The 24,671-nt window shown below is 40.4% G+C and overlaps 1 protein-coding gene across 1 annotated transcript in view; it reads left to right on the top strand.

Moving 5' to 3' along the window:
- Positions 1-23,309, top strand: part of LOC117303455 (ras-specific guanine nucleotide-releasing factor RalGPS1-like) — a 33,274-nt gene extending 9,965 nt beyond the window's left edge. The window contains exons 4-22 of the mRNA XM_033787658.1: positions 4,522-4,629; positions 4,961-5,011; positions 9,411-9,494; positions 9,864-9,953; positions 10,577-10,669; positions 11,174-11,297; positions 11,733-11,815; positions 12,307-12,446; positions 12,849-12,922; positions 13,271-13,370; positions 13,646-13,678; positions 14,563-14,693; positions 15,343-15,397; positions 19,425-19,495; positions 19,617-19,663; positions 19,955-20,047; positions 20,629-20,731; positions 21,206-21,300; positions 21,696-23,309. Of these exons, the coding sequence (XP_033643549.1) occupies positions 4,522-4,629; positions 4,961-5,011; positions 9,411-9,494; positions 9,864-9,953; positions 10,577-10,669; positions 11,174-11,297; positions 11,733-11,815; positions 12,307-12,446; positions 12,849-12,922; positions 13,271-13,370; positions 13,646-13,678; positions 14,563-14,693; positions 15,343-15,397; positions 19,425-19,495; positions 19,617-19,663; positions 19,955-20,047; positions 20,629-20,731; positions 21,206-21,300; positions 21,696-21,725 (1,605 nt within the window). The 3' untranslated portion in view covers positions 21,726-23,309. The remainder of the gene's footprint in view (positions 1-4,521; positions 4,630-4,960; positions 5,012-9,410; positions 9,495-9,863; positions 9,954-10,576; positions 10,670-11,173; positions 11,298-11,732; positions 11,816-12,306; positions 12,447-12,848; positions 12,923-13,270; positions 13,371-13,645; positions 13,679-14,562; positions 14,694-15,342; positions 15,398-19,424; positions 19,496-19,616; positions 19,664-19,954; positions 20,048-20,628; positions 20,732-21,205; positions 21,301-21,695) is intronic.
- The last annotated feature ends 1,362 nt before the right edge of the window (positions 23,310-24,671 follow it).

The following is a 24,671-nucleotide window of genomic DNA, read 5'->3' as shown; positions in this document are numbered from 1 at the left end:
ACTGTGGGGAGAATCCTTACTACACAATGTAACGTTACATAACTCTTAGGACTGGTACAGGTTTGTGTTGTGCAACAGAAATCGCACCATAAGATGTTTTTACAGTGTGGCTAGATGCATTCTCCTCTGAAATTAACATACAGTAGGGATGGGAGCGTTGACATTGTCAGGTTATCTGGAGATTTGTATTCTTCTGTGTAGGGTCAAGATGGTATTGTGTGTCTACGTCTAGTACTACATACGTGTATGTAAAAACATGGGAACACAATAATTGTGATAAACGTGCATACAAGCGATTGCCTTCATGCCCCTGAACATTGCATTGGCGCCCTTGAAATGCTCTAGTAGAAAACAGTTTCTTCAAAGGTTGCCCTTTTATACCAAGGACAAAATGCCTTGGTGCTCACAGGCCTGGACATGTAGTTTAAAATTTATTTGTTATCTTTCCTGACAAATTTACACACTACACCATAGTTTAAAATTTATTTGTTATCTTTCCTGACAAATTTACACACTACACAAATGGTTCCTTAGAATGTGAAACTACATAGTGTAAGCTGTAGGAATTTGTTGACTGCCGGAAATGGATTTTCATGCAGGCCTTACCTACATGTAGTTTCAGAGCACGGCATGTACATCATATAGAAAACAGTTGCGTGTCTTGGTTCACTATGGTATGCCACAAACACAAGGCACAAATTGCAAGGTGATTCGAGTCATGACCCTTGCAGCGCCAGACAATCACTGGAACTACTGGATTCCTGAGTTTTCCTTCATAAAGGTCTATCTGATATTTATGGCAACTTGGGACCACAATATGCAAATTTCTTCTGATCTCATTTGGTGGATTTTTTTTTTTACCCTGGGTTTGCACTTCAGGGGGTTACTGCATTGTACTGAACAGCTAATTGGTCCTGCCTATTCGGGGTTGTTTTTTTCGCATGTTGATTTCCACTCGCAGTGATGGTCGTTCACGCTCGACATGAGCACAAAACGTGCACGTGAACTTCAGCGGACAACCCCGGTTCACAGTGGCTGTGCGTAGTGGTTGTGCATCAACATTTTTAAACCCACCGTGCACACTGTGAATGGATTGCCTCGTAGTAGGCCTTGTGGCCGATTCTGAAATGAAAGCGACAGCCAATTACTACGACTTGGGCAGTGCACGTCTCTCCTTTGTTGGGGGTCAGAAATTTGCTTTTCCCTGGATGCAGTTGCTCGAAGGATGTTCATTGTATTGTCCAAGTCGCTATTAAAGTGAGGAATACACGGAGAGGGTTTGTGCGTAAAATACATTCTCCCACTATCAGCATCTGCATGGACAATGTACATCAATTTTGTTATACAGAAATACATATCAGTACAAAACGCTTGTACTCAAAACCATGTGTTAGCTAACATGGCAAAGTCACCTAAAAAATACATGAAATTCCAAGCCTCTGATTTTGTAAATTTCCAAAATGATTAAGATTAAATGAACATTGTATAATAAAAAGTTGTACTCAGTTATTATTGTTGGGTTATTCTTAAAAAACATTAAGTGTACCAACTACATGTACTCTAGTTGCGGTACCCGCTGCCAAAACATAAGATTCGAACTGCCTCTAGCTACCGGGCAATCTCGGTAGTCTAGTTGGTAAGACACTGCTCTAGAATTGCAAGGGTCGTGGGTGTGAATCCCACCCGAGTAATATATGCCTGTGATATTTGTTCACGGGTCTCGGGGAAAGTACTGAGTATACAGTGCTAACACACATCGGTGTATGGGTAAAAAAAACCAAAATTAATACATGTACTCTGCTAGCAAAAGGCTAAATCGCACATCATTTTTAATGGCATAATAAAGAATATAGAGTCAAAATTGAAAGGGTCATAAAGTACCTTCGTTGGTTGTCATCCCGAATGTGTGTGTATTGAATGGTCAGTCAACCATGCAATTTAATTGAATCTACTTTCCTTCTGGTGGAGCCCCGAGCGACTATTAAACTTCTCACCTGACCCTTTGACCTTCGTATATTTTGAGTAAGTTGTGGAGGATGACCGGAGTTGACTAGATGTAACCATAATCGATCTAGATGACAGCTGAACATTTGGTTCAGCTAGCTAGATTCTCTAGTCAAATTCGTGGGTACACTGCGGGTACACCTTGGGTATACCGTTGGTACACCATGGATTTACCCTGGGTACACTCTGGGTACATTCTGGGCCGGTGTGGGATTACCCCGACACACCTCAGGAATACCCTAGCCGTACTCTGGGCATGCCATGGGTACACCCTGGACATACCCTGGCCACAACTTGGGCACACCCTAGGCGGGGGTTCACCCTGGCACACCCTGGGCTTACCTTTGGCACTCCCGGACACACCCTTGGCTCACCCCATGTACACCCTGGGCGAACCCTGGGATTACCCCGACACACCTCAGGCATACCCTAGGCATACTCTGGGCATACCATGGGTACACCCTGGACACACCCTGGCCACAACTTGGGCACACCCTAGGCGGGGGTTCACCCTGGCACACCCTGGGCTTACCTTTGGCACTCCCGGACACACCCTTGGCTCACCCCATGTACACCCTGGGCGAACCCTGGGGACACCCTGAGCACACCCTGGCCACAACTTGGGCACACCCTGCGCTCACGCTTGGTTCACCCTGGACACACCCTGGGCTTACTTTTGGCACTCCCGGACACACCCTTGGCTCACCCCATGTACACCCTGGGCGAACCCTGGGGACACCCTGAGCACACCCTGGCCACAACTTGGGCACACCCTGCGCTCACGCTTGGTTCACCCTGGACACACCCTCGGCTCACCCCTTGTACACCCTGGGCAAACCATCTACATGTAGGTACATCAAGGGTAGACCCTCAACAAACATTTGTAGGTTCGTCATGAACAATACAAATCAAGGGACTACCTTCTTGAAAAAAATCAAAGTACAGGTCACAAACTCACAATTTGTTTGTATAAACTTAATAATAGGTGTTCTAGTCAACTGACCTCCTTCCACAGTTGATTTGGAAGGAAATTTCTAATAAGTAACTTCCTCTACTATGGGGGTGGTTTCCTTTTATAAAGTCTAATGCTGACAGTATGCAAGTGTAGTACCCTTCCTACATGTACACTCGCCGCCGCTCACAAACTCTCGACCCCAACGTTTCACTTGGATTTAAATACTTGCTGAAAAGTTGAAACTTGTCGGCGTCTTGAGTATATTTTGTTTGTCTCAAGTCATCATTATGATCAATATCCTGATGTGTGTAAGTTATGTGTAATTTCTTTTGATTGTTCTATTTGATTCAATTCAGTGCACTCAGATTTCCGTCCATGTACACAGACTAGACGTTGGTTGAAATCCTACCGAGCTAACCGTTGATTTCGCAATGACTATAGAATAGACCTCATGCATTGACGTCATCCAGCGGCCATCTTAGTGGAAAAATGGTGACGAAACAATCGAAACGCACAGATTTGCACGCGCGGCGCACAGGACTGGCCAATGAACAACCTTTTTTTGACCTCTAGGTGAGGGCGCCCTACTGAAATGACGTCATGTGCATCAGGTCTATTAGCATTGACGTCTAGTAACTGAATCACAATTGATTGATTTGTGCAACTCCTAATCATAGACGTTAATAATAATTATAACAAGACATTTGTAAAGTGCCTAATGTGAAAAGCCTCTAAGCCTCTTTTATTTCCCTTATTCAAACAATTCCAAGTGAACAATCTATGAATTGGTTATGTAAGAAATTTACATTACGTACCTGTACAAGTGGACTCCAAACAAAAACTTCAAAAACAAGCAAAGACGGCTTCATTTGCATACATGCATAATTCATTTGACTTAATACGTGTTTGTAGAGTGCATAGGAATACCAGTTCATGTAATTATGCTCTTTATTTTGTAATTTTAAACATTATGTACAAGTTTGTACGCTGTGTAGCACGTCGTTATGATGGGGTGGTGGGATACTAAGAAGGCAAGAGTTCATCTTTGTCTTTCTCCTATAGAGTCTTAAAGGGTCGTGGTACTTTTTCTAGGACACAAAACACAATGTCCACAGATTTGCATTAAACTTACACAGTTTGAAAATAATCATAGTAGGAGGCTCCCCTTTAAAATATTACTTGCTGAAGTGCTGCAGCTTTTGAGAAATGAGTAAACCAATGTCCATACGTTTTAAATACTAAAGTAATTCTCGTCTCACTTAGACAACAATTATTTTTGTGACTTGTACTCATTTCTCAAAAACTACAGCACCTTAGCAAGTAATATTTTAAGGGAAGCTTTCTACCATCATGTTTTCAAACTGTGTGAGTTTAATGTTAGTCTGTGGACATTGTGTTTTGTGTCCTACAAAAAGTACCACGACCCTTTAAGGAGCCACATAAGCAAAATTTGTCTTTGCAGAGATTTACAATACAACTTAATCTGGAGGACGATATTTCAGGAGGACAACCTCAACTTGCGTTTTTATCTGACTCCCTTCTTTCTTTTTCTTGGTTTTTAGTTGAGTGGGCGAGATACATTAGAGAGTGGACGATGGACGCTACCGAGGCTCAAGACATACGATGCTGTCGTCTTTGACATGCTGAGAGTTATGCCTGATGACCTAGCCGTGAGTACTGTACACTCCGTTATGAATTAGTATCACAGGCAAATATTATCATAATTTGACCACTACACAGTTTGCCCCAAAGCATGAATGAAAAAAGGAGCTAGATTTAGTGTGGTCTTATGAAGTGTACATTTTTTGGTGATGCATGTTTGGTGAGGTTTAAGTCGTATATAGCGTCACAGTACTCTTCCTTAAAGACAGGGCCAAAGACCAGTTAAAACACATGAGGACCATGCAAAATTATCTCCAACTGGTCCAGCTGTCTAGTAGAACTGTATGGTAAATGACATTTTGTGGAGTTTCAGTTGTGTTGTCTTTTTTTCCCTTCCAGACTCAAATTACGTTTATGGACCTTCCAATTTTCAAAGCCATTACACCAGAGGTAAGTTTGTTTCATTCCATCTGCTAAGCAGTTAAGCAATATTTTATGCTTTTGAAAGCAGCTCTATGAAATTGTGTCGAGGTGTTGCTCATAAACTTCCATAGAAACAAAGCGTAAAACATAGTAACTATGACCCAATTTCATAAAGTTGTGAAGACGAAAATTCGCGTGACCAATTTCTTTGTATTTGCGAAGCAAAGAAGGATTGGGGCACCAGTCACAATTTTTTTTAAGGGATATTTGTTTGGACAGTATCAGTGTACAATGATTATTACGGATTCGGATATATATAACGAGGTTCGGATAATAATCATTTTCCCAACCATAGGCTATTCATGAAATAACAACCGCTTTGTACATGTATAGTCCAAAGCCCCCATTAGTACTGTCTCCCTTTAAATGACTTGTCTTGGGACTGAGTGGTCCAGTGGTTATATAGAGCCTCTCGGTAACAGACACAGTCAGGGGTCGTCGTGCCTCAGGTAACCCCCATGAGCTGACTGCTCTAAAACAGTCACTTCCTCGCCAAGCCTGGCCGACCTCTTGATGAGAATTGCGAGAGAAGGATCCGTGACACCTCCCAGGGGGGGGGGGGTGGGGTCTATCTCAATCAAAAGTGAAATCTGAAAATGATTCTGAACTCGAGCTAATCGTCGCGTAGATGAGAGACGAGCTTTTAAAGCACTGGACAAATTATTGATAGTTACTCAACTATTAAGCCTGGTTCAAATGGCAAATGCAGGTTTTTTGTTGTCACAAATTCGCGACGAACAAATCGCATCAGTTGCCCTGTGCTGAACTCCTGCAAAACATTCGCTGGAAAAAAACAGCCCTGTGGCGTCAACATTTGTATCGCATTCGCATTCGCAGGAAGTACATGTTAGAACCTGGCTTTACCAAGTCAAATTTGTTTCCTCTTTATCACATTAACTGTTGTGTGGAAGAATACTAGAAGAAGGAACAAAATATCCACCTGGCAACTTGATTTCCCCATAACACAATTGTGCACGTCCCTCTCCATGTTTGATACACATTTCCAGATATCCCACTGTTATGCATTGGATGTATTTTGCAGTGTACATTACATGCAGTTCCCCCCCGATGCCCAGGGAATGGTGTTATATGTTGTATTGATCACCTGATTAGCCCAGGTCCTCAATGGTGTTATATATCGTATTGATCACCTAATTAGCCATCTCGGGTTCGACTGTGGGCTGTCTGATAGTTGAAAAACACCCAAAGTGTCATACTGTATGGCTCAGTGTAACATTTAGAAGTGAGTGTGGCTAGATGGTGAAGCAGAGTTAATCAATTCAACTGAGCAGCAGGGCTCATTTTCATAAAGCTGTTTCGCAGAAAATTCTGCTCAGCAAATTTCTAAGCAAGAACTTAACAAGGTACCAGTCGCAGCAATGGTAACTGTATGGTGTTCTGGCTCGAAACTTATTATGCCAAGCAAATGTTTTTTGTGCTAAGCAAGTTTCTGTGCTTATAGGCTTTTTCATGGCTCTCAATGAGCAAAGAATCTGCATTTTTTTTGCAATATCACAAAAAATCAGGAGCGAATATTATGTCCATGCAGGAAGAAGCACAATCTGACTACACAATCTTAGTAAGTTTATTGACAGTAACACTTCTCAGATTTGACATTTGGGGCGTACAAACTGAAATCTTTTTTACATACAGTATTCACACTTCGAAGTGAATCAGTTCTCAAAATGCATTATACTTCACAAAGCTTACTGTACTTCTGACAACATAAGTTATAAATTGCCATTCATTTTCAGAGTCATTACCAATCGTATACAGCCCCTTAAAGAATACTTCTTAAAGAATTAGCTCTAAAATTGAATCCCCTATAAGGTGTAGATGTACTCCCCCCACCCACCTCCACGCAGAGGATTTCAATCTTAAAAACATAACACGTCAAAACAGATGCGGAGCAGGTTTAGAAAATTCTTCAGATGATTGCCCTCTTCAAATTCTAGCGCTCGCAATAAATCACACAAATCCCCCCTCTCCGACCATTCCACCCCTGCATAATATAAAAAATAAATCCGGATGCCAAATAATTAATTGCAAAAAGAGCCAAATACTATTTCTCTGGGGCTGGCCTTATTGTTGTTGATGCAAGCGCGTGAAAAAAAATATATCGGGATAAATTGATTTATTCCAAACCCTGAAGGGCTGAAAGCTACACTGGTAGAAAAAATAACTTGCCTCATCTTCTTTAAATGTGACCTTAAATGCTTTTGAAGGAACATGTTGCCTTAGATCGGACAAGTTGTTCTATAAAAAGTGTTTGTAACAGTTTGTTATAAAATGCATGGTTGGAAGGCTGTTGTAAAAGTAGAATACCATGATCCACACAAATTTGGCTCACCGTGTTAGTCAACGAGGTAAAAGGAAAACCGTGCATATTCGAGTCATGTTTGTGTGGATCATTGTATTCTACTTTTACAACATCTTTCTACCCGGGCCATATATGCATTTTATAACAAACGATTACAAACGCTTTTCAAAGACCTACTCGACTGATCCAAGGCAACGTGTTCCAAAGGTCCTAAAGATTATTGATAACCGTAACGCAATTTCAGAAAATAGTTCTTTTAACAATTTTCTGTTCGGCAAAACTAAATCAGGAAACCAGTGAATCTGAAAGACAGTTTGTGTGATATAGAGTATTGGCTGGTAACCTTATTCTGGAAAGCATAATTGCTTTTATGTTCAGCTGCTTTTTGTGCTTTTAAAATCAGCTCTATGATATGTTCCCTACACTAACTGAAACGCCGGTAAAAGACACTGGACACTATTGGTAATTGTCAAAGACTTGTCTTCTCACTTGGTGTATCTCAACAATACATAAAATAACAAACCTGTGAAAATTTGAGCTCAATAGGTCGTCGAAGTTGCGAGATAATAATGAAAGAAAAAACACCCTTGTCACACGAAGTTGTGTGCTTTCAAGTGCTTGATTTCGAGACCTCAAATTCTAAATCTGAGGTCTCGAAATCAAACTTGGGGAAAGTTACTTCTTTCTCGAAAAGTACGTTACCTCAGACGTAAGGTTTTATGCTAATAATTATTTTGAGTAATTACCAATAGTGTCCACTGCCTTTAAGTGAGAATGATTTGCTGAACTTTACCTAAAAACAGGCCTGGAATTTCATCTTTGAGAGGGCAAGGCCATTTTCATTTTGCAAAGGGCACTTCCATTGGAAAATCTTAATGTCTATATGGGGAACTTTTAAAGGGGCACCAAGGCCAAGACAAGGGCAACAAAGGCCATGACTTGCCTCTGTGGCCTCCGTGTAAAAATGTAAAAAAAAACAGACATTTTATAAGTGAGAGATATCCCCTTTAAGGATGAAGCTGAATTTTTGGTATTAACTTTTCCCCCCTTTTCAGCCAGCCTTTAATTGCCATCTCCTTAAGGGATACTGCTGCTTTGTGTTTGTGTCAGTTTCTCAGACTAATTGCTTCATGCAGTTTTAACTTGTTTGTTGGGTTGTTGTACAATATAATATAACTTGGCACGTACCCAGGCTGTTTATGATGCCTGTGGGAATAGTACCTGACCAGTCTAGTACATACTGGACATAATTATATATAATGCAACGTGACGTCTCGTTTCTTTTTAAAGCCATTAACTGAAAAACCCCACAGAAATTTTAAAGTTCAAAGACTTATTTTTTTTAAAGCCATTAACTGAAAAACACCATAGGAGTTCAAAGACTTTTTTTTTTTTAAAGCCACAAACTGAAAAACACAATAGAAATTTTAAAGTTCAAAGACTTTTTCAAGTTAGATATTTTCATGATTTTGCAGTCCGTGTGGACTCAATTTCTTAGTATACAAATATTGACTCCTTTGAGTGGGACTACGTGAACTGTGAGATAGTTATGACATTGGTTGCTCACGAACGGTTTGAGTCAATGACTTCACACCCCAAAGCTGGTTTTCATTTGTACTTAATTAAAAGAAAATTGACTAATTACATCGTTTTTCTAATGACATTAACTAATGATTCTAACATGACCTTACATACGTATGTCGTTGCAAACATGTGGAAACAATAGATTTTGTTTCTTATATCCTTGAATTCCTGAAAGAAACACTAGCTCATCAAGATCAGTGCATTTCCTATTGGCTAATGTTAACGGTTGCCACATTTCTTTTGATGAGACTGATAAATTCTGATGTTTCTTGAAGTATACTTGCACATAAGATAGATGAGATAGATCTTCTCTTTAAAGTGCTATTTCATCTCTTTTAGATTATGGTTTTGCAAAACAAATTCCGGTCAAGTAAATATTATGAGCTACAAACCCAATCAGACAAGAATCAAACAAGTAAAAAACTAATATTTTCCTTTTTTTCTTTTATTTTTGTTCTGCAGGAGTTGACCAGTTGTGCGTGGTCGGGGAAAGACAAAAACAACCTTTGTCCCAACATCGTAGCCTTCACCAGACGGTTTAATCATGTAAGGAAATATGCTCATCTGTTCTCACCACAATGATGTTCAGTCCATACCCGACGATATAATAGACCGATCCACGGCGCACGTGTGGGCACGTGTGGGCGAGAACACGTGAGCCTGTCCAATGCCGTTCTTGCACAACTGTGTCGCGCGCGCCAAGCATACGCGCATGCATGTCAGACTTTTTAGTGTCGGACTTTTGGTTGCGCAATGGGTTGTGATTGGTCAGTACGCAAAGGGGCGGAGCTTAATGGATCAGTCTATTAAATTTGCTGCGCCAAGTACATGATTAATTGAGAGTTTGAAATACCCTAAGTTATATAAAGCCATTTTTGATTGTGTCTAAACATTTTTTCTTCTTTCTATCCTTAGGTAAGTTTCTGGGTTGTACATGAGATCCTGACAGCGCAGTCGTTAAAGATACGCGCCGAGATCGTTGGACAGTTTGTCAAGATAGCTAAGGTGAGTTAACAGTTAACCCATAACCCCTAATTTTTCTTAGCTCCCTGGTGAGTACCCGGCTGCCGTGCTGCTCAGAAGGCTTTTTCAAACACAATATCAACCTCTACCCTCCCAGGTAATAATAATAATAATAATAACCTTACTTATAAAGCGCTTTTTACAAAAGCGATACAAAGCGGTACCCGTTTATACTCCTGGGTGAAGAGAAGCAATTGTAGTGAAGTGTCATGCTCAAGGGCACATGTCATGACCGGGATTCGAACCCACACCCCAAGGACTAAACCACCAGAACTTCACTATCTTCGCTCTGCCATGACACCCTCTGATACAAAATCACTATCAGGGCCCAATTTCATAGAGCTGCTTAAGCACAAAATTTTGCTGAAGCAAAAAAAAATCCTTGCTTATTAAAATCAGATTACTGGTCAAGACTCCACTCAATTGTTGTGCTAAGTAAACAACAGCTAAATACCAGTCACAAGCAATGAACATGTATATGGCATGAAATTTTGGCCAGTAAAATAAGCAATTTATTTTGCTTAAGCAGCTGGCCCCTGTTCATACTGACCGCTCATCTGAAGATGAATCTTAATGCTTTCTAAAATTTGAATGTTTGATTTCAGAAACTGTACGAGTTGAATAACTACCACTCGTTAATGGCAGTCATATCGGCCTTGCACAGTGCACCCATCTTCAGATTGAGTAAAACATGGAACGTAAGTATTCAACTACTTTCTCACTCAGTTGGGGTTGAACAAAGAAAAGATGGACTAGAGTGGGATTTGAACCGATGACCTCCTGAGTAACGTTCTCCTTTGCTCTGCATACTGAGCTGGCAAGCCATATAGTGGTGGTCTCCCACTCTAGTAAATTATACTTTGTTCATCCCCAAATTATTCAAAATTTACCCAGGCAGTTTTCCTTGTGGTTTATTAAAATGGTATCCAATTATTCTGCTTACTTCAGTAAAAAAATTGCTTAAAACAGTCGAGGGAGATGGAGTACAAATTAATCAACCATTCAATGACCAATTGAGCCATTTATCCAAAGTGTAATGACCCTTGAGGAGTCGTACTCATTGATTTCCTAAACTGGGCCATTCCACGTATCCAAAGGGGGTGTCAAGTCTCATAGATAGTTTTTTCACATGTTTGAACTGTACACAATCTTATCAAGCTTCCACTCACTGATTGCATTCTATTAATGTGTTCTCCCCTCAGCTTCTGCACAAGAAGGAGAGGTCGACTTGTGAGAAGCTAGCAGATCTTATGACAGAAGACGATAATCGGCAAAGGTTACGAGAGCACATGGACATCGTCAGACTACCCTGTATCCCCTACCTAGGTGAGTTCAAAGCGGCCAATTGTGAAACACCAGAGGCCACAGGTCACAGGTCACAGGTCATAGATGCCATTGCCTCTGTTGCCCTGGTTTTGGCTTTGGTGCATCTTCAGAAGTTGTTCGTTTCCACTGGAAGTTCCCTTTGCAAAAGGAACATGGACTTGCCTTGCATTAATTTTCCCCGGGTAGGGGCACTATGGGAAAAATGTAAGTTTATATTTGAATTTGGTACTAAAAGGGCACCACAGCAAAAGCACCAGGCATCACGGCAATTGTCGTGGGCGCCATGGTTTATTTCGAGGCCTAATATTCATGGAAACCCAAGTTTCTTAAAAGTGCTGGAATTGGGTTCCACTGTGATTTAACCTTGCTAACGATACCCTGCCCTGTTCTAGAACCTCTTTGTCATTTTATTCTTTTTGTTTCACTCACTCTCAGGTTTGTACCTCCAAGACCTTATTTTTATAGACGCAGCTCACCCTAGTACCGGCGGGATTGACAGTGAAAGAAGGTCCCGCAAGGTAAGTTTGAGAACTATTCTACCCCCTTCCCCTCCCCCCATCAAAAAAAAAAGGTTATTTAGAGTTCGGAGAAGTAAGGTCAGTTCCAAAGCTGCCCTAAGTTTTGAAATTTTAACCGAATTCCTTAACTGAATGTTTTACAGAGCAAGTTTTGTGAAAAAATAATTTTTGTGACATTGTTTTACTTATTTCTCAAAATCTACACCACCTCAGCAAGTAATATTTTAAGGGAAGCTTTCTACTATCACATTATTTTCAAACTGTGTAAGTTTGATGTAAATCTGTGGACATTGTGTTTTGTGTTAGAAAAGAAAATACCCCGACCCTTTAAGCAGCTCCAGGAAATTAGACCCATGTGTTACAAGTCATGCAAGTTTTGCTTTTGCCTGCCAATGATCAGGTTGTATCGTATACTTTGTAATGATCCCTGGTTATATTTCAGTTTCAATGTTCATTCCCAAATTAAGTTTTCCTTTTTGTGGTATGCTTAGATGAACAATGTGTTACGGACGATAGCGGAATTCCAATTGTCGACCTATGACATTGAACACCTACCCTATGTACAGAGTTACCTAAAGTCAGTACGCTACATCGATGAGCTTCAGAAGTTTGTAGAAGAGGACAATTACAAGTAAGAAACAGAATATTGCAGGACTTAATATTAAAAAAAGAATTAGCTACCGCAAACTGCTTACCAACCGAAATGATGTGTGGTTTAAATGCAAAAACTTAGTGGCCTGACGTTTCGCCCCTAGCAGAGTCTTTCTCAAAGGCTAAAAGGTTTTTTTTTTGTTTTTTTTTGTGAGAAATGTTCCAAGATCAAACTGTAAGTGGTTTGCATTCAAATTTTAACCCTCCTACTGTCTGACCATTAACACTTAGTGGTGCAAATGCATTTGGTGCTTGATATTTGGCACAGTGTTTGATTTAATTCATCATTTAATATGTGGTTAATGTCAGTTAACACAAGTACCTGGTAATGATGTTTTGAAGTGTTATTTGATGATTTGGTTGATCTTTTCTTCCTTCACAGATTGTCGTTGCAAATTGAGCCCATCAACCAACAGTCCAACGTGTCCAAATCAAGGGAAGAATTAGACACATCAGGTATTTATCAAACCTCTCCTTGGTCTATAGACCTTCATCATGGTGCGGCCATCTTGACCTTCTCCCATTGATATCAATGTTATGGAATCAAGGCTGGAAGAACAAAATAGCGTGGTCCCTATTTGCACAATGAATATTAGCTATCATTATTGTTATTTGATATGTGGAACATGAACAAGATGGAGGTAGCATGACAAACGTCTATTGCTCAAGCATCAACTGTGTCCTATAAATAACCCAAGTTGTACGACCCGTACTTCTATTTCGAGTGGTGTTTCCTCAGTCAATGATGTTACGACAGATTTGTCTGTTCTCTGATTTGTTTTCTTTTTCCACTTTTGTCCATAGTAGATAGAGGGTCATCACCAGGGAAGTCTACCCCGGCAACCCCTCAAGCCGCTGCCAGATTTACTCCCGGTCATCGGAAGACGAAAAGCTTAGGAACGACGTAAGTATATCTTACCAAACTTAGAATCGGGCAATAAACCTAGCAACTGAAGAGGTCCAATAGTCTCATGTTTTTTTCCTCCACATCATGGGAGTGGGCTTATTTTGAGACATGTGATTTGTGACTTGACCTGACTTGTAAAATTTTACCTGCGACTTGATTAATAATACACATCGGTGTAACGGTATACACAACAATATTTTTTTTCTCTAAAATCTATTTAATAAAAAGATATTGCCTATCTTGACTGTTTTCTTGTTTTCTCTCCTTGACAGGTTTGTATCTCACACAGCTATTGAGCCTTTATGGTGAGTTAAAACTTACGAGACTTCACTTGTGAAATGAAAAGCTATGTAACTGGTCCTTCTGGCTTCTAAAAGAGTAAAGGACAAACCCAAGTCGGTCAAGTTTGTTGATTTTTATCACCCAGGGTAGGCCCAACTTTGAACGAACACTGGTCATCCTGTGGACACTGTTTGTGTCACGGCCGAGTGGTTAAGAGCATCGAATTCAAGTTCTGGTGCTAATTCACCGGAGTGTGGGTTCGAATCCCGGTCGTGACACTTGTGTCCTTGAGCAAGATACTTTACTATAATTGCTTCTCTTCACCCAGGGGTATAAATGGGTACCTGCGAGGGTAGAGGTTGATATTGTGAATGACAAGCTTTCGGAGCGCCACGGCAGCTCGGGGCTGTATACATGTACTCCCTAATGGGAGCTGAGAAAGATTAAAGGGATGTTTATTGGCCCTATGACCAGGGCACTAATGTAAAGCGCATTGATACGGTTTATTGTGAAATGCGCTATATAAGAACTTAATATTATTATTATTATTGTGGGATCTCATCTTACATGTATTCGCATGACAATAACCTTATTGCTTTTATGGTTTTCGTTTCATTATAAACTGTGCAAGTCTCAAACGTGTTCAACATTTTGGGGAACCAAATTATTCCATGCTCATTAGAATTTGTTTCTCTTCCTACATTCTTCATATCTTGCTCAGGGTTTTCTTAATTCGCTCTTTCCCTCTCTCATTCCGTCCATCCCAGTTTATCGAATTGTCACTGTGTGCAAGTCTCGAACATTTGGGAACCAAATGATTCCACGAACATTCCAAATTGTTCTCGTTCACAATTATTCACGTATCTTAAATTGTTTTTTTTCCTCTTTCTCGTTCCGTCCATCCCAGTTTATCGAATTGTCACTTCGGCAACGGTCCCCGGCATCTTTTAGACGACAGCTTACTTGAGGAGACGAGCTCTCGTGGTCATCCTTCCATCACCAGCTCAATAGAGGGCTCAATGAACGGGATGACAATAGGTAAGCAAAATGTCCCAGGGGCCGATTTCATGGGCGATTTCATGGAGCTGCTTAAACACAAAAAGTAGCTGAACAAAATTATGCTTACCAGTAAAAGATTACACGCCAAATTACCATCGAACATGTACAATTTGTGACTGGTACCCTGCTACAAAAAGTAGCTAAGCACAACAAAATTAGGCTCAACAGAATAAGGTTACCAGCCCAAAATACCATCTCACATGTACAATTTGTGACTGGTGTCCTGCTCTTTATTGCTTAGCAGGGATTTTTAAGCAGTATTTTCTTCTTAAGCAGCTCTGAGAAATTGGGCACAGGCCTGAATTACACATGTTTTAGGGCAAGGCCACTTAGGCTTGGGAGTGAGCCAGACTTTGAAGGGGGCACCAAGGCCAGTAGTTGGACCAAAGTTTTAAAATACCAAAAAGGCAATCAAGTTATGAGAGTTGTAAACAAAATAAATCATAGTGCATGACTCTGTGACTTTGTTTGATTTTATTTGGGGGGGGGGGAAAAAAAAAAAAAAAAAATGTTACTAAAAAGAGGTAAATAAAAATTTTAAGTTTGTTTATTGCATTTGTTTACGGAATCAGTCGCATCTTGAATGGCCCTTTGTGTTCACTGGACATCCATTTTTGTTCAACCTCAGGTAGCAATGATGGCTCTGAACACAGCGATGACCAAGAGCCTTGGATTGGGGACAAGTAAGTATAAAAGAGATCTTATTAATCATTGTTTGTACCAATGTCATCAAGTTCTGCGAATTGTGTGCTTACAATCACCATTCTCCACCTAGTGTACAAGTACCAAATTTCTGCGCTAGATGTGTAAGCAAAAATGCCTAGTAATGTGGAGTACGCACATGCAGAAGCAAAAAGGTGTCGAGAAAGGCTTCATGCCTGAAACCTTTCTATGATACAAAAATATTAGCTAATTTTTTTCTAAAACTACAATTCAAGAGTTTTTTTTTTTTTGAAAAGTAATTAGATAGTAAATAAGGCACCCTAAAATAAGGAGGATAACTGTGGGAAAATAAAGGAAAATTACTTTTTGTCTTATTTTCCACAAATATATCTAGTTTGCTTCAGGTAATTCTATTTTTGAAACATTTAAAAGCTAAAAAAAAGAAGGTTTGTACCTATTGTATCAGAGTTTATGAAATTGTCGAGAAAGGCTTCATGCCTGAAACCTTTCTATGATACAAAAATATTAGCTCATTTTTTTCTAAAACTACAATTCAAGAGTTTTTTTTTTTTTGAAAAGTAATTAGATAGTAAATAAGGCACCCTAAAATAAGGAGGATAACTGTGGGAAAATAAAGGAAAATTACTTTTTGTCTTATTTTCCACAAATATATCTAGTTTGCTTCAGGTAATTCTATTTTTAAAACATTTAAAAGCTAAAAAAAAGAAGGTTTGTACCTATTGTATCAGAGTTTATGAAATTAGCGACAGAATGTTTGTGGCGTTTTTGAATTTAGCACAGCCTTGGCTGTGACCTGTAAAAGATAGTTTGTATCAGTTCAGCTCAATAGTGGCTGAGTCATCTTTATGTGTCACTGCTACTCAGTAGCATACAATCTTAATCCGCTTTCTTCAGAAATGCATAAAATACAATTCCATACCTTCTTAAGTAAGTTGTCCCTTTATTTGATTTGTGTTTTAGTTTTTCTATGAACTACTTCACCAAACTGTTTTACAGATCGCAATACATTTAAAGTTACTGAAGTCATGTGGCTTTGTTTTTTTTTTCAAGTTAAACTATTGACTGAATTACAATCTAATAGTCTTTTTTACAAGCTGCTCCTTGAAACAATAATAAGTGATCAAAAGCAAAGTTCTGTATCGAGTCTTAGACACATCAAAGAGGAAAATCTTTGCTGTCATTGACCGGCTGTTCGGTTGCTGTTCTACAGCTCAAAGAAGTGGCATTTATCTTTTGCCTTCATGTTATCATCAGCCGCCTCGTGACGAGTCGCGTTGTTCAGCTGACAAACCATCTTTCCTGGGCCTTGCTCCATCAGCAGATTGAAGGAGCGACATTGGGGCTCTGATCGGCACGCCTTCCCGCATGACACCACGCCATCGGCCCGTAGCTCCTTCATGACGTGATTGAGCAAGCATTTGGACTCCATGCGTCCATCAGGGCCCATCTGGGAGCAAAACACTGGCATGAGCTTGGTGGGGGCTGTCATCTGGGTGTTGGTGGCTACTGTGGTGTTTGTAGTGGCAGCAGCAGCATCGACTGTGTCAGTTAGTGCGGTGACAGCAAGGGTGGTGTTGTTGGGGGTTGTGGTGTTGGAGGTAGTGGCCACTGTAGTGACTAGGGTGGTGGCGTTGGTACCTGTGATGGTAGTGGCGGTGGCAATAGCAGTGACTGCGAACGGGGGGTTGCTGGTGGCAGTGGTAGTGGGGTTGGTAGCAGTGACAGTGGTGTCGCTGGCAACAGTGACAGCATTGCCGCTGGAAGCAGTGACAGTGGTGTTGGTGTTGGTGGTGGCGGCAATAGTGCTGGCGTTGTTGTTGGCGGTGACGACGTTGCCAGTGACAGCGGTGTTTGTGGTAGAAGTGACGGTGGTGTCGGTGACCACAGTGACGGTGGTGTTGCTAGCAGCCGTGACAGGGGTGTCTGTGCCAGCAGTGACAGCAGTGTTGGTGGCAGCAGTGACAGCAGTGTTGATGATTACAGTTGCGGCGGAGTTGTCGGTGGCAGCAGCAGTGCGGGTAGTGTCGGTAACAGCAGTGACTCCAGTGGCAGTGTCAGACATGGTGGCAATGTCGTTTAGATCAATCTTGCACATGGTTGCAGAAGCGAATTCACATGCTACATTATACCATGTACCATCATCCCATTTTGCCATCCAAGCACAATTTAAGTATGTACTAGTTGTGGGCAGGAAACTCAGCCAGTTTTGGAAACCGTCAACTGCATCTCGGAGTGGACATGGGTCCCAGGTCCCCTCGTCTTGTGCGTCGCTGCAGCCAACCCACAAACTTTCGTGCACTTCACCATCGTAATAGAACTCATGTCGGTGATAGTCCCAGATAAAATCCTGTTCTTCTTTGGACTTTGGAACGACGAGGGTCGACCCCAACCCCTCGCACGTTTGAACGGCTGCAGTCCAGTTCCTAGTTTTGGTTATCAGCAAGTAGCATGACTCACCGTGTTGCCACCAGTCAGTAGGGCACACAGCTGCCAGGGTTGTAAAGTTCCCGATTAGAAACGAGAAGAGAACACCGACGAGATACATTTTGGACGCTTCGATGAGCAAAAGGAATTCTGTAGAGTTATACTTGCTGATCAGCAATCTGTGCTCACCGTAGTTCGTGTTTAATGCAAGAATGGACGTGCAGCTTCAAATGTTAAAACTTATTATTGAGTATTTTGAAAGTAACACTTGCCGATTCTGCAATCTGTGCTACTTGTAGTTCAGTTTAATACAAGATTGGTCGTGTTGCTTGTAGTGTCTTCAAGGCGAATAGAACACTGTCTCGCAGCTTCAATTGTTAAAACTTGTTGAACAAATGACGACGGAATATTTGAGTACAATGAAATTCATACTTTCCCATCGGCAGTCTGTGCTCACTGTAGTTTGTGTTTAACACAGGATTGGATATTGATTGCTAGTGTCCTTTAATAAATAAAATAAATGCTTTCTCACAGCTACAATTGTTCAAACTTGTTGAGAACATGACAAAGGAGTGTTACCATGACTACTGAGCGGCAGATTTCCAGTCACTTCCTGTTATTGATTTTTTAAATGCTCTCAGTCTTTGTTCTTTTATTCTTCTGAACAATAAAAACAAATTGCAGTTGAGATTTTAATTGAAATGGAATAAAAATTGGAGCTTCTTATGATTTATATAAGTACGCTAGGTTTACGTCATCGCATTGTGAAGGTATGACGCAAACACGGCTGGAAGAAGCTTATTATGATAATACTACTGATGGTAGTGGCGACTTTATTTCTTATCAGTATTTTGTGCACAAGATGGGAATGGTCTGTGTACAAAATTGTTGGTCTGTATTAGGGACATATAATAATATAAGATTGTTTTTAATTTTAATATTGTTTTCCCTCCACCTAGAGTCTGGCCATGCCTGACTACATGTTTTTCCCATCTTTTTTTAAAACTTGCCATTTGACTTCAACATGGCAAGAAGAAAATAAGGCACTTGCCTTGTAGTGAATAATAAATAGTAATAATAAATACTGCTGTTAGTGCACAATAATAAGAACGTCTCTTGTGGATAAAGTGTTGTTAGGATCTAGTGGGAATGGTCTATATAACTGATCTTACAACTTGATGTATTTTTATTTATTTATATACTTATATTAACTGATTTTACAGCTTGATTATTTCTTTGTCTGTGTTTGGTTTAACTGCAAGTTGCTGGGATCTAGTGGGAGGGATTTATATTTAATAATTGATCTTACAACTTGATCATTTCTTCGTCTGTGTTTGGTTTGACTGAGAGTTGTTGGGATCTAGTGGGGAGGGATTTATATTTAATAACTGATGTTACAACTTTATTGTTTCTTCGTCTGTGTTTAGTTTGACTGAGAATTGTTGGGATCAAGTGGGGAGGGGTTAATATTTATAACTGATTTTACAACTTGACTATTTCTTTTCCGAGTTAAGTTTGACTGAGATTTGTTGGGATCTAGTGGGGAGGGGTTTATATTGATAACTGATTTTACAACTTGATCATTTCTTTGTCTGTGTTTAGTTTGACTGAGAGTTGCGAGGACCTAGTGCAGAGTATACCAGAAGTGCCAATCTCTGCTTTCAAAATACATGGTGAGTTCTCTTTCAATTTTGTTTTACACAAAGTTCACTCAAAGGCTTAAAATAGTCTGTGCAAGTTTTGCGCATATTATGAACATTGAGACCCCTTACAATGATTTCTTTCCTCACTCAGGTTACTTGAAAAGGAAGCCGGACATGAAATCAGGCAGAAAAGTATCTGTAAGTAAATTCATAACTTTGACACTTGGTTTTATTATTTTCAATTAGAAAATTTGTAGATTTTTGGATATTCTATGTACATTGTCAGATTTTTGAAATTTATTTTGTGTAATGCTGCATTTGTAGATTTGAGAAATAAATGTATAATGAAAATGTTTTTTTGTGTTGATTTCGTTTAATGTATTTTGATATATTTTGTTTATTACTGTGGATATTTTTTACTACACACCTTTGAGACGGCGCACTATAAATGTGATAAGTTATTGTTTGTTTTGTTTTGTTGGTGGTTAGGTGTCGGCGTGGACGAGGTATTGGGTGGGTCTATGGGGCACCAACATTGTACACTATGCAGCTAAGTACTTCACCGGGCACGACAGATCAGATGTGAGTTACTTTTGCTTTTTACAGTGGATGATAATGAACGGTCAGACAGTATGAAGGTTGACCGTGGACTGTGTTGACGTTGGTCACATAGTGTTGTAAAACAAAATATTATTCAAAACCAGAGTGGATGATATTGAATGGTCAGGCAGTGAGAGGGTTGACTGTGTACTGTGTAGATGCATTCACCACTTGATATCGTTTTGTAGTATAGCAGTGTTTATCTATCATTCAAAACCACAGTGGATGATACTAAATGGTCAGACAGTGAGAGGGTTGACTGTGTACTGTATAGATGCAGTCACCAAATGATATCATCTTGCAGGCTGCATGGTACATCTATCATTTAAAGCCACAGTGGATGGTATTTAGCAGTCAGAGAGTACGACAAATGGTTTATGGTATTCGTTTTATTGAAAAACCTTTTTTTATATAAATGTCCTCCTAGGACCAAATTGTATTTTATTTTCAAAATATTAACTCAACTAAAATCTGTACCACCGTGAAAGACCTTGAATCCTTCCTGAAATTTTCGTCGTAACTGTCAGTGGTTTTAGCTGACCCTATGTTTTGTTTCATTGCAGTTTAAGATAAGGCCTTGTAAGTTATTTTCCATCATTGACTGGGTGGTCTTGCTACCAGAGACGAGAGGACACAACATCATTCTACTAACAGACCTTGCCAAAGGTGAGCCATCCTAAAACATACTTCTCAAACCAACCAGCCCCTTTTTTTAACTCAGAATATTTGTTCGATTGTTTGTATGGTTGTTGTCTCACGAGGGACACAAACACCAAGCTGGCAACAGCCAATCTCTCATACAAACATTCAGGGATGAGATTGTTCAGACTTTTGGCTGAATTCAGACTTTTTATGTCGGCCTGGTGAAGAAAATCAGTCAATATTTGTTTCCACAAATGGAGAAATCCTGCGCATTGGTCTACTTCTCTAGTGCTTTGGATACTGTTTCCAAAAGCTTTATAGAATCTATAACCCCAGGGGTTACCAAATGGTAAAAATACCATAATTTCAACCTACATTTGAAGTTGCACGTTCTTAACAATTCTGTGATAGTGTAATTGGTGTATTTGTTATTTTTTTAAGACTTTGAATACATACTATCATTTATTTTTTTCCATTTTCCATTTTGTGTACCTATAGGGAACTCCTATAAATATAAAGCGCCCTCATACGCCATGGCTTGCCAGTGGGTTCGGTACCTGGACGAAGCGACTAAGAAACACAAAGGGCCAAAGGTTAGAAATAAAAAATAAAAGGATTTTTTTTTTTTTTTTTTTATGTTTTTTTTTTTGGGGGGGGGGGGTGTGATTGTTAAAAAAAAAAAAAAAAAATCTTCTTTCCTAACCCTCATCCCCAGGTTGGTATCATACAGTGCTGCATTAGAGCAAATGATAAACCCATCCTCTACGACCTTCAACAGTCAGGGTTGTGAAAGAACCAACAACAGAGATAGTGGTTGAAACATTGAGTTGTCAACCTTCAGTTCTTTTCAGAACCACAACTACTCGAAAGCGCTTTACACATGGCCTTTACTGCAAACCTCACCTAATTATACTCCCACCATGCAAAGCTTCAACTCCTACTTATCCGTCATTATTAAACCTTTGAAACTTTCTCTTGTCTCTTCCAGACGCCAGCCAACCTGATGTCCTTTGACTGAGAATAGTATGAGCCAAGATGCCATGCAGCAATCTGAAAGATAATCCATCCGTCATCGATTGTCCTCTCCAATGAGACTGGACTGACCCTATAAGCCTACAATACAGCTCAATGCCAATCTACTCGCGGAGAAACCCTGATGTTTAATCTACGCATAACAGTCCGTCCCCCCTCCCCATTAAAAAAAACCACAAATTCATATCGAATCTGAATCTGAGTCCGAGTTATGTAGTCGGCAAAGCATCCTTATGGAAACATCACACCAACTTTTGTAGCGAAGACAATGAAGCTTGAGATGTGGGAGGAAAATCCCAATGTGGAAAACCCACGCAGCCAGGTAGGGAATGAAAACCCAAATCCACAGGCAAGGCTCCTGTCTGTGAATCGAACCGGGGTCTACAGAGGTGAAAGGCAGGAACAGAAACCACTGAGCCAACCTGACTGCAACCATGAATGCATCATGCCGTGGGTCAATCCTTTATTAGCTCACAACACTGACTTAGAGGTCATTTGGTTGGTACTCAGCTCAACTTGTTATACATGTTTTGTAAATGCATGGGTACCAACCACACAAAGATCATGTGAGTGCATCATGACTCGAGGTCCGTTCTACTTCAGCTCACAACACTGACCTAGAGGTCAATTGGTTGGTAATCTACTCAACTTGTTAAACATGTGAAATTTGAATACATGGGTACTAACCAGAAAGGTCATAAATTATGAGTGCATCATGACCCAAGTCCGTCCTACTTCAGCTCACAGCACTGACCTTAAGGTCAATTGGTTGGTAGTCCGCTCAAGCTGTTGCACATGCAATATGTGAATGCACGGGCACCGACCACAGTGATTATAATGCATAATGGGAATTTCATGTCAGCCAATCGTCGATGCAAAAAGGGAAAGGGAACCAGTGTCTTCAAGGCATAAACAAATTACTGATTTTAGATGCTGGTACCCTGTTCTGGAACCGCTAATCGATAAGATTTGGTCTGTCTTTGTACTAGTTTTGTTGGGGGGGGGGGGGGGGGCACGGGGTTCTTCAAGTTCAAAATTTGTTTTGTTTTAAAGATGATTTTATTTTTTTAATTTGTGTTCTGTTTTTTTGAGTACCTTGGGGGAAACAGTCTGGTACCTTTGATGATCTGAGAATCGCTGCCTAGAACCGTTAGAAAGTACCACGGGAAACCAGAGCAGGGGGTCTCTGTATTATAGAGGTCTACTTTTTGCTGTACTCATGTGTAGAAGCTAAGCATCGCAGATTAACAAAAACATCTTAGTGTCGCTTCAGTGGCTGAATGATTTCTAAGAGAGCTAGTTTTAATGAGTTTATTTTAGTATTAATATGAGTAGAGGCACAGTTGGCATATGTGACTTTTTTCCTACAAACAAGAACGTCATAATTTGGGATTTGGCGTCTTGTGGCCGAGTGGTCTAGATCATCAGACCCAAGCTCCAGTGTTGTCAGCAGCAGTCTTGGTCGATATCCGGTCATGATAGTTGTGCCCTTCGAGCAAGGCACTTAACCATAATAGATTGATCCACGAAGCTCCGCCCCATTGCGTATTGACCAATCACAACGCAACGAAGGTCCGACAAATGAGGTCCAACATGCGTGCGCGTATCTTGGCGCTCACACGTGCGTTGTGGGCGGAGCCTACTGGATCGGTGTATTGCTTTTGTATAACGTTGTGAAAGTAGTTGACTCTGTTCTACAAGCCAGGTTTCCTAGTGGATGATACCCATGCCTACATCCTTACAGACTGTGAAGGGGTGTACCCTGTTTCAGCCCTAGGAGTAGGTGGCTCCTAGTGGATGATACCCATGCCTACATCCTTATGGACTGTGAAGGGGTTTACCCTGTTTCAGCCCTAGGAGTAGGTGGCTCCTAGTGGATGATACCCATGCCTACATCCTTACAAACTGTGAAGGGGTTTACCCTGTTTCAGCCCTAGGAGTAGGTGGCTCCTAGTGGATGATACCCATGCCTACATCCTTACAGACTGTGAAGGGGTTTACCCTGTTTCAGCCCTAGGAGTAGGTGGCTCCTAGTGGATGATACCCATGCCTACATCCTTACAGACTGTAAAGGGGTGTACCCTGTTTCAGCCCTAGGAGTAGGTGGCAACGTGCCCCTGGTAGCCCTCGCCTTGAAGTTGCAGTCTTGCTTTTGGGCAGTATCTCATAATACGATATGCATGGCATTACACTTGTTTAATACAGGTCATAGCTTGGTTTAAGAACAACTAAAATTAAACGGCTGCGATCTTGTTATGTAATAATAAGTCACATATGCTGGCTGGAGTACACTAAATTATAAGAGCTGCAATCGTATAACACACAGAAAGTAGCCAAATATTATGTTTCCTGTTAAATAATGGTGTTATTTATACAAAAAAATTCTGTACAATATGTAAATTGTGTACAGTTTAACCTTTTAAAACTATGCATTTGTAAATACACAAACATAGGGGATTGTCTTGAAACGGATTGTTGAGATGGTATTTGTTCCTTTAAGACGCTGATGCTTTTTTTTTAAAGGTCACACGGAAACCGTTTCTGAGATGATCCAATTGTACTGCTCCGAGAGATTTTGTTTTTGTTTTGTTTCTTTTAAAGGTGCTGTCTTGTCAAAATTCTCATGCATAATTCAGTACATGTGTATCCCTCTATAGTCCAGAGCTGCGAACTCTCCCTGATTCTGCAGAAAGCCCAATCTTTAAAGGAACACTTTACCTTGGATCGGTCGAGTTGGTCTTTGAGAAGCGTTTGTAACCGTTTGTTATAAAATGCATATGGGTAGAAAGATGTTGTAAAAGTAGACTACAATGATCCACACAAACATGCCTCGAAATTGGTTTTCCTTTTACTTCGTCGACTATAACAGTCGGCCATTTATGGGAGTCAAGTTTTTGACTTCCATAAATGGCCGACCGTGTTAGTTCGCACA

This window comes from Asterias rubens, chromosome 19 (assembly GCF_902459465.1).
Source record: "Asterias rubens chromosome 19, eAstRub1.3, whole genome shotgun sequence".
NCBI classification, from domain to species: Eukaryota; Metazoa; Echinodermata; class Asteroidea; order Forcipulatida; family Asteriidae; genus Asterias; species Asterias rubens.
This window is presented reverse-complemented; position numbering and strand designations above follow the sequence as displayed.